The sequence below is a fragment of the Malurus melanocephalus genome, unplaced genomic scaffold (assembly GCF_030028575.1).
Source record: "Malurus melanocephalus ecotype Western Australia unplaced genomic scaffold, MMel_1.1 scaffold_557, whole genome shotgun sequence".
Lineage (NCBI taxonomy): Eukaryota > Metazoa > Chordata > Aves > Passeriformes > Maluridae > Malurus > Malurus melanocephalus.
In genome coordinates, this window is record NW_026623789.1 from 51,426 (window position 1) to 61,857 (window position 10,432).

The 10,432-nt window shown below is 37.9% G+C and overlaps 1 protein-coding gene across 2 annotated transcripts in view; it reads left to right on the top strand.

Moving 5' to 3' along the window:
• CUNH7orf50 (chromosome unknown C7orf50 homolog) overlaps nt 1–8,209 on the top strand; it is a 35,760-nt gene extending 27,551 nt beyond the window's left edge. The window contains exons 3-4 of one of the 2 annotated variants that reach the window (XM_057382235.1): nt 2,790–2,871; nt 7,122–8,205. In XM_057382235.1, the coding sequence (XP_057238218.1) occupies nt 2,790–2,871; nt 7,122–7,304 (265 nt within the window). In that variant the 3' untranslated portion in view covers nt 7,305–8,205. Of the gene's footprint in view, nt 1–2,789; nt 2,872–7,121 lie in introns of both variants that reach the window. The other variant, XM_057382234.1, reaches the window with a different exon arrangement.
• The last annotated feature ends 2,223 nt before the right edge of the window (nt 8,210–10,432 follow it).

Consider the following 10,432-nt stretch of genomic DNA (forward strand, 5'->3'; position numbering starts at 1 on the left):
ACAAATACACCCATAGCCATTAAGYAAAATACTATTTTTTCTTATTGTAATAATTTAGTGTTTGATTCTTACAGGACAGATCACGAAACAAAAGAAATGGTTTGTGAGGCTCTGGTGCCCAAATGGACATAAAYGTGCTTTCTGCAGTTGATTATGTGAAAGTATTTGTTGTTTATCTGAATTATTGTGGTGTATATAGAGCAGAACCTTTCAGGAAGTCAAACTRAAACTTTTGTTTGTTTCTACAAGAGAATTCACTGAGTGAAAGTCCATATGGAATTTTGGATGCAGGAATTGCAATGACTCGCCTTCACATGTAGAAGAGAGCATATGGTTTTGGTAATAGGTTAATAAGAGCAATTAACCTCATAGTGCACTCATTTGTTGGTCTCAGTTGTTTATAAACTAGGCAATAAAGGTATTTTAACATCCTATAGTTTTATAGGAGATTAGTGAAATCAGGCTGTGTTTTTTGAGTTTTAATGCCAGCAGTACTCAGGTGATACTGTGATAAAAACAGAATTTCTAGAGGGTAGAAGATTCTGAATATTTTGTGGTGTGTGTGACCAATGAGTATCATCACAAATGTTGAAATACACAGAAGAGTTCAGAGAAATACAAACATTTGTTAAAGGTTTCCATTAGCAGAGGGACTCTTTTCCCAGAATGCCATCACAGGTCTGTCACCCAGCTTGTTCTTGTCACCTTGCAAAAACTGTAAAGAGAATTGTTTCCAGGCTCAATTTATATAGAAAGGGATTCTAAACTTACCTTCTTTTTCTTCTTGAGGATGAACCTCATAAAAGAACGGGCTAAAAAATCAGCAAGCACTGTCATTGTGTGGTTTGGTTTGTTTTGAAGGATTTGGAGCAGAAATCCCAGTTTTTCTGTTAGGAGCTGCTGTGTTTGCCTGGCAAACAGAGCAAGTTTGATATGAGCAGGTTGGTGTTGGCCCCACAAACTGCACCCACCACAAAAACCCTTTTCACTTCATTCTCTGTTGGCTCCTCACACTTCAGACAGGGTTATTTGTTGTCCAGTTGGGCACCTTGCTGCAAAGGCAAGTGACACCAAGGGCTGAGTGATTTTGTTTTGCAGGTATTGTGGTTTCTAGGCTGGTGGTGACAGGAAAAGGGATGTTTTCACCATAATAGTTTTTTATCTCATTCTATAACATTTTCAGTCAGCCTTTTGGTCTCCTGCTTTTGTGCAATATTTKTTTTGCAAACTTCTGCCTATTTATTGGTGATGTTCCAAAAGGAGCCTCTCAATCAGCTCATTTGCAGGTTTAACTRGAGCAGGTAAAGGATGCTGTATCGTGGTTATTTGTGTTTTGTCTGGTTTGCTGTTAATTGTCTGATTTTTACCTTATGTTTTGGTTATAAGCTGTTTTATTATGTTWATCTGATGATAACCCTAATGAGCTGTGGTTCTTTTTATTTATCCTAAATTTGAACATAAAGACAATAATTTTTTTCTTTAGATTTTCTTCAGAGGCTTCCACAAAACCTCTCTATACAAATCTGTGGTCTCATTTTTTTCTCTTTCACTGAATTAACTGAACAATGTATTTGCTGGTGCAGCATTCACCAAATGTGAGGACTCTTTTGCTTTATTAGACTTGACAGTGTTTAAACAATACTAATTCTCATACCCAGCTGGCTTTTCAACTGATTTCTGTGCTCTCTATTGCTGTGTAAAACAAGCTGGAACATTAATGGCATCTTGCATGCTACCCTCTGGAGACCTATTTTTCTTTAGAGAAAATCAACTAATTGTGGAAGTTTCTTTGTTTTTTCTCTTTATATATTTTTTTCTTTCTTTTCAAATGATACTTTAGTGTACTGTCAGATTTTGTATGTGTTACAATACTAATTTTCAAGCACATAATTTTAAAAAGTTTTATAGCAAGAGTTACTGTTTGCTCATTTTTYAATAGAAATAAATGCCTCTTTCTTTATGGAAACCAGAATATGCCAGTTTTAAAAACATATTGAAGATGTACATAAATGTGCTATTTTAACCCAGCTGAARTTTTGCATATTGAAAATGTGTTTGCTAAAAACCATTTGCAGATGTTAGTCATTTCTTCACCCTCTCCCTTTTAAAAGTATTGAAGAATTTCTCACATGACATAAAAACAGACATAAAAACTCCTATTTTTTGAGCCTGTAAATATAAATATAGCCCAAGCTTTAAAACATTTGCTTCTGAAGAGTGAATTTTGTCATCTGTGATGGGCTGCAGCCATTGCTGAGGTGGCCATTGCAGTACAAGTCTCTCTTTCCAGTCCTTCCAGTCCTAATTTCATATAAATTTTAGTTATAAATTGTAAATTTTAGTTATAAATTGTGAAATATCAACTTTCTGAAACCCAAACCTGACTCCTGTCCCCTCCACGTCCCCAAATACTCAGGTAACCCTGCAGCAGGAGTAAGGATTTGGGATGCTCAGTTGTCCTGGTCAAATGAGGACAATGACCTCTCATAAAGGACTGACCAAAGCTGGGGGGTTGGACTTGATATTTAACTTCAAGSAATCAGTGCTTTCTGAGAAAAATTTATAACTTTCTTGGCTGTAAGATCTTCCTGTAATTTTCTTCTGCACAGAAGCCATGTGGCCTTGTACAAAATGTGTGCCAGTATCTTCCTCCCACACTGCCATGAAAATTCCGTGTCGTGCATGTAAAGTCACTTGGAAGCACTGTAGGGAATATTTCCTAAATGAAGAATGTTTTGATATCACTGTATTCCCTTTTAACCTTTTTTTTTTTTTTTTATTTTCTACAGCTGGTCTAAAAATCCAGAAGAATGGAAGTTTCAGAAGACAAGACAAACGTGGCTTCTGCTGCACATGTATGATAAAGAGAAGGTTTGTATTCATGTTGGTTTTTTTTTCTCAGAACAAATATGATATAGTCTTATACATTAGTTATAGCTGTTCTTTATTAACCAAAACTTCCTAGTACTACCCATGCACTTGTCTAATAATTTTTTAATAATTTATAAATTACTTTGTTTCTAACCAAGATGCTGAAGCATTTTAATAGCTTCTCATTGGTCTTTGTATTTTGTGGGTGATGATTGTCCTGTGCATGCTAGATTTTTATACTTGATGTATATCAAGCATAAATAGAGTAGATTCATGTTTTATTTAAATCTGAGAATTTGAGTCATATCCTTAATTTGAAATTCCTAATGTGGATCCCAACAGTGCAAAGCACAGATCTCATCTTGTTGCAGMTATCCCTGGCTCCACAGAAGATGTACAGCCCTACTGCCAGGATGTTAAAATAGCTCTCTCATTTAAATATAACTGAAACCTGATGTTGATTGTGAAAAGCATAAAGTATAACCAGAAGCCAGGCTTGCATCCATACTGAAATCATTTCATAACTTAAAAACCAACATAAATTGCATTTCCAATAAGCATCTGACCATCATGGTGTCAGATGAGGCTTTCAGGTCATTCATTTTGTTGTGCAGTAGAACAAACATCTGCCCATTTGCACAGTGCCTCACTCTTTGGCTCATTTTGTTGACATTCAGTTAGGTTTTGCTGATTTTTTTGTGTGCACTTGAACATTTACTCGTACCAATCTTCCTGACCCAAATTAGTCAGCAGCTCTTWAGCCAATCACCTGACATTGGGTGTTACCTTTTTAGACAGCCAGATAATTAACAGCAGAGTTTCACCATGGAAGAAATGTTCACATGGTGTAAATACTTCAAAAAGATGAATTGTAGAACACAAATTTGATTTTGGTTTCTGGGTTGTTTGCTCTCTTTTGTTTTTTATGTTTCTCCTTTAAAAGTCTTTATCAACCTTTCAAAATCAATGTATGCYCTTCAAAGCTACCTAGAAATTTGGCAGGCAGAAGGATGTTTTTACTTTTTTTACCTGTTTACTTTGGGGTTTGTGTTGAAATATRCTTGGACACAATGAACTGTAAGTAGCATTTGTTTCATGTATCAAAACACAGTTTAACTCCTTATTTCTCAACAGTGAGATGAAACTTCCTTATTTTTATTCTGATCAAAGTGCAGTGATTTATTAAAATTCACATATTTTGTAGTTTAATGATCAGAGGAGCATTGAATATGAGCTTCAGAGAATGATTAACATCTGCATCCAGATTCAGTGAAGTTAGTRGAACTGCTCAAGTGCTTATAATTAAACATATGATGAAGTCTCTTTCTTCATCAGGACCATAGGGAGGGCACACCCAGCTCCTTTTGAATATTTTTTATACCCAAATCCATCTTCCTGTCCATTAGAGAATAAAATCTGTTGGTAATCCAAGCATGACTAAAGTATAAAAGGAGACATGAGTTTCTTTCCTTCCTAAGCCACATCTTTGATCTCATGGTGTCACTTGGATGCCTACTGAAGAGCCATGCAAAGTCCTGAGCTGAGTTTCCTGTACTGAAAGGCCTCTTTCTGTAAGAAATAAGTTGAGTTTTTCAAATGGTTTGCTAGCTAAATGGGTTTTTAAGCTCCTTTAAAACCCATCTGGTGGTTGGCTGACAGYTTCCAAGCCWGGCCYRTGTACCTATGGTGTGTTTATTTCTCCAGCACCCAGAATAAAATAAACACTTGGTCATTTGTTGGTCTTCATCATCTGGCACAGCATTTTTTGGAGGTTACTAGATCAGTGTTCAGCTCCTGGACTCCAGACCTGSAGGGGTGGCTGATGCTTCCTTGGATGGTGACCCAAAATTCAACCTGGCAGCAACGAGCTGAGCTTCTCTGTGCTGGTATTTGCAAGATATGTGGGTTCTGCAAGTCTGAAAACATAATAGTTGCAGAGGATCATTTAAAAGTGATAATTGTTCCCTTCCAGCTACTCTTTTGTAGTGTTTCTCTCCTTTTCCAGAAGACGGGAATTATTTCACTTGGGGTTTTTTCCATATTAATCAGCTCCAGTGCATATTAGGAAGTTAGAACAGAGGCAAAATCAGTGTGTGGGAGGGAAAAAGAAACAAGAAAAAGGTCAAAACAGTTTAATAAAAGAATAATAATAAAATCCAATAAGCCTCACTTTGACTTCCAGAGGCCGTGGTGGGAGATCTTGATCTCCAATTTCAAACCAGCCTTGAACTGACATTGGAACAARGATTGTGTTCCTCCTTGGAAAACCTCTTCAGGACCTCTGAAATTTTGTACTACTGTACTTGAAGAATTAGAATTTGGGTTTCATTACTTTCTCTGCTGGTGCTTTGTGTGTTCCAGTCCTGGCTATGGCTCTGCTGTCTGTGGAAGGCAGAAGGAAATGTGATCTTACCTTGCCCACAGGGTGCTGTGCTGTGAGTCCTGCTAAAAAAAAAAAACCTCAGAGCTGGGTTATGTTCAAGGAAAAAAATCAGACTTTTTGAATACTTGAACACCCTCAGGGCCAAATGCTGGATGTTTTCAGGCTTCAGGCAGCCACATGTTAAGTCTGCACACTTAGGATTTCTAAATTTAGAGCAGGCTTTCAATTGCCCCTTCAAGCATTTTGCTTAAATGATACACTAAGAACCGTAGTTCCACAGGTATGTCCATGCCATGAGGTCTGAGAACAAGAACTGTAAATTATAAAGATCATTTGGAAATGTTGCTGAGCTTTAAAAGTATCTGAGTATCTGCATTGAAGGAGCACTGTCACACTGGAATTGTTTTTGTCTAAATGGGTTCATCTGTTGTTAGTACCAGCTCACTGTGAGTGAAAACTTTCAAAAATACAGATATTTTTCACTGTGTTTGATTTGTGTAGTATAGCARCACTTCATATATCATCCATTTCGGTGTTAGTCACTGTAAAATTAATTTTTTTTGTAACGGTATTGTTTCTTTAGTGCAAGAGTGTTTGTGTGAAGAATGAGAAGGTTTTCCATAGTGTACAAGTTACGAGGCTGAACKCAGGCTTTAGTTTTGATTTATTGCTCTGTAATATGCCTGATTGATGAAGGCAGTGTTGGAATATTCTTTCTTCCTCTTCTTCTGCAGTGATAGAAGTTTTAGTGATCAAAGTTCTGCTGCCAAATGTCCATGGAGGAATAAGTTGTAAATTAAGTGTCTGTTGAAGCTCTGTCTTCTCTGAAATGTTGATACTTTGCAGAATTGAAACCGCCCTCGAATAATTAGTCTCGAATCTTTTAAATACTTACGTATGTGTTTGACTTGACTCATGTCAAGTTATATGTGTAAAGTTAAACATGGAGAACCATATTTGCTGGGTGAGATCATTTTAACATCTCCTGATTCACGGCAAAAAATATTCTGCTATTGGCTGAACCCATTCCACAGATACACASATGAAGTTAAGATCAGTGTAAGTCTGCTCACCTATCACTTTTGAAAATACTTCAATTTGAAATACTGAATAAACCATTCCAAAGTCCTTGGTAAGCTGTTGTCAAGATTACTATAGCAATCATTTAAATTATGTGTTGTACCAGATACACAAAAATTTAATCTCTGACTGGTTAATTAGCAAGGGAGTGAAACACGGGCAATGCAACTGTAGATGACTAAAGTGATTTTAATGTTAGACATGTTGGTAGAGCCTATCAGTTTTAGTCAGCATGATTTAAAAATTATTTCCATATGTCTGAATTTCAGTTTGTTTTTCAAATTTTCTATTTCTTTGCATGAGCATTCTGTCAAAATGTGCAATGGTGGGTGGTATCTCATCCTAACAAACAATTTTTGGGTAAGGGGGAGGGGAATTCCAGCAAAATTCTTTCCTCAGACATGTGCATGCAATTCTCACCGAATTTAGTGAGATCTGCATCTGTGTTTCCAAAAGAAGGGTTTGGCTGATGTGTTTTGTTTTTTTTCCTTGCACCAACCCTCGGATCTTTGGGCTCCCTGTCAGGCAGTGTTTGCATTTGCTGATCAACATTTCCACATCTGCTGAGCATTTCCTCTCTGATGCTTTGCCCATCCCAGCACATGACAGTCCTCTCACCAGGCTCCATCCCTCCTTGGCAGGAAACAWTTCCACTGGGATTTCCACTGGAAGCTGGACCTTAGCAAGCACCAAARCCTGTGCCATTCTCCTGATTTTCTTTCTGGTGATGCTGCCACRTGATCGTGAATAGATATTGAGAATATATATATTTGTTTTTTCTTTTCAGGTTCCAGACAAGTATTTCACCATTTTACTGGATTACCTGCAAGGGCTTCAGGGTGGTGCACGAGACAAAACGGTGCAGAAAGCTGAAGCTTTTATGAAAGAATTTGATGGTTCTGATGGGGAAGACCCAAACCTGCTGGAGAAGTGTGAGCGCATCAGACAAGTTCTACAGCTGCTGTCCTGAGAGTATTTTTGAGTCATAATTGTTGTCTGGTGGAGGGGAGGAGAGGATGTCTCATACAGAAGTTGTAAAGGATTTGTAAAGATAATACTACATTTTATACTCATGGTTTTTTTCCAGTTGAAAATATTTATCGTGTTTGGAGCTGATGAAATAAAAATAACATATATAGCCCACAGTCTTGCTATTAATTTTACTGCACAGCTTTAGAAAAACAAACCTCTCTCCCTCTCATTAGTTTTTCTCCATCTCCCCCTGTAATTACTGTTAAATACGAGGAACTTTGCAGATCTTAATAAGAAGAGCAAAATAACCAGCATGAAGCCTGGAGGGTCTTTTACAATGGCAGCTTTTAAAATGAGTGTACAGTACAGTGCGTGCTYAGCCAGCTGTAATCTCTCACTTTCAGCTTCACAAGGATGTCATTTGGATTGGGGAAAGATCATTTTCAGTCTGTTGAGCACGGGTTGTRTGACACAGTTGCTTATTAGTACTTCACGCAGTGATCTGGAGATACTGTCAGCTTTGCTGATTTTCTTTTTGAATTTTAAAGTTTTCAAATGCATCAGGGCAATTGTTTGGATACTGAGATAATGCACRGATGGGAACAGATCAAATCTTTGACTGTGTGTGGTGAAATCATCAGATTGTACCTAAACTTACCCTACAATCAGAAGTGCTGTGCTCTATCCATCCTGTCCATATTGCATTTTCCTCTTCCTCCTGCAATTGGCATCCAAAAGAATTAATTCCTGTTCATTCCTTTTGGCAAGGGACATTTGTTTCTTAGGAACGTGCTGAAAATGAGGCTTTCAAGTAAAAACCAAGGACATTAATTACTCAAAAGTTGGATGATTGGCTTATTTAATAACACTGGTATTCAGACAGGGTTCCTGACCTGATTCTTTAATGTTTCTGCAAACAGTGTTCATACTTTATTAATAAYGACTATATGAAATGTGTGGTGTTTYAGAAGAGTGGCTGTCTTTGGGAATTACAGCTTTAATTTGGGTGGGTAAGGGAGAGGAGGATCTATGGATATTCAGGCCTGGTTTTTCAATAAGAAGCATTTGAGTGGATTTGACAGCCTTCACAGTCACGGCTTAGTACAAATCTTTAAAAGTATGAAATATATTACTAATAACAAATACCTTATGCTTTCTCACTTGCTGAGGAGGATGTTTTCAGCCAAAAAAGACTAGAAACCAGCATGCCCTTCTCTTACAGAATACCTGGATGGAGTTTGGCACAAGAATGGGCAGAATTGAGCAGCAGTGTCCAGGTTCTTYTTTCAGCTGCTGTTGGCTGAGAGCTGCAGAGGAGGCAGAGCCAAAGCCTTTCTGGGTGTGTGGCACTGTTCTTCCAGTGAGAAACCTGCTGAAAAGGATCTGTAGTAAAAACAAGTGATCCTGACATTTAGTGGACTCATAAAGATCATTGGGTCATATATTTTACATGTGAGAATACGCAGCTGGGRAAACCTGCAGTCACTCCAAGCAGAAGCTTTTTTCTTACCATCAGGGAAAACAGGAATTTTTCAAGGATGAATGAAGTTTTCAAAGTCTCTTTTTGTGAGTTTATCATTGCGTGTTAGATGTCAGAGAAGAATTTTTKCTCTCCTTCRAGATATTTGAGTGTTACCACTTTTGATTTCTCTGTCACACAAAACTGTGGGTCCTCATTGTGCACCTAACATACCCTATGACTTAAAAGCACAAGCACATTGCAACTTTGGAAGAGAACTGTACAGAGATAAAGGTAAGATCTGGGCAAAAATATGGGAATTTTTTATGATTTTGACATATTTGGCAAGATTTGCTTTCTTGGACCTTAGTTCTGATCGTGTGTAAATGCTGACAAATCTGTAAGAGAAGGTTTGTGGATCAAGAGTGTCATATTTCATTTTATATCAATTAATATTAAAAGCACACAATCTGGGCTTGCCAATCTGGAGGCCACATGAGCAGCAGTATTTGGAAAAGAATAGTAAGAGCCTTTCACCATCTTCCTCAGCTGCAGTTCCAGCTTTCCACTGGTTTTTGGTGAAGGACATGGTCTTGGGGCTTTGCTTCTTGCAGTTATGGAAAATCCAGAAGCTCCAGTTGAAGGAAATCGTTGCTGTGGTTGTGTTTGGCAGAGAAAGCCAAGCTTGTTGCTTTTTGCCCTGTGTCTCCTGGTGTAGGTACTGTCCAATGGTCAGAGGGGTCTTGAAATTGGGTAAAAGATCTGTAAAACTGCTGCTTGGTACTGTTGTGTCTTGCATTTCAGAGCTCAGTATGAAATATTCTATAAGTTGTCTGGTGCTTGATGYTGTAGTGTAAATAAGAAAGGACACTTTAATTGCATTTTGTTTTTTTACTTTGTGCATTTTCTTCAAGAATCTTCATCTGATTGGCAAATGAGTCATCTCCACAACAGCCAGGAAATAGAGGAACACACGTTTTTGGGAGATCTGTATTGCTAGAGCTGTTTTAAAGATAAGGTTGTGAGGACCCAGACAGCCCACCCCACACTGTGCAAATCTTGCCTTGCCCATGTGCTATCCACCATGCCAGCCTCTGTTCCTGCTCAGCTTGGCATTTCCATCCCTAGATTTACAYTGTGTGATGAGTAAGTATAGAAAAATCTCCTCCATCTTGCATTTGAAATGATTTCTCTTAAATTATTAAGTGTGTAATCAGTTACTGAATTCCTGTTGCTGGTTGGAGCTGTGTGGGGAGATGTAATCTGGCACTTTATTCCATTTCTGTCATTTGGTCACATACAGTTTTCAAATCTCAACGTTTTTTTATATCTTAGGCAATCACAGGCGTACAGATAGGACAAAATCATGTCTTTGAGTCAGTCTGCTGTGTGAATAAAAAGTGCATCCCAGGCTAGAAGTAGCAATGTGTACAGAATTTCAAATTCCATCTTCATCTGCCTACACTAATCRCCTTCTAGTCGAGTTAATCTGCATTGTGGAGCTCTGGCTAGCAGAATGCATGTCCTAAGAGAATGCTGAAGTCAGGACTTCCAGGCAAAATAAAGGAGCATTAATTACTTAGAATTGCTTAAAGCTGGAACTGTGCCTCTAATGGAAGTATTAATTACTCAGAATTTGACGGTGGAAAAAGTTCCCTTTAATTTGG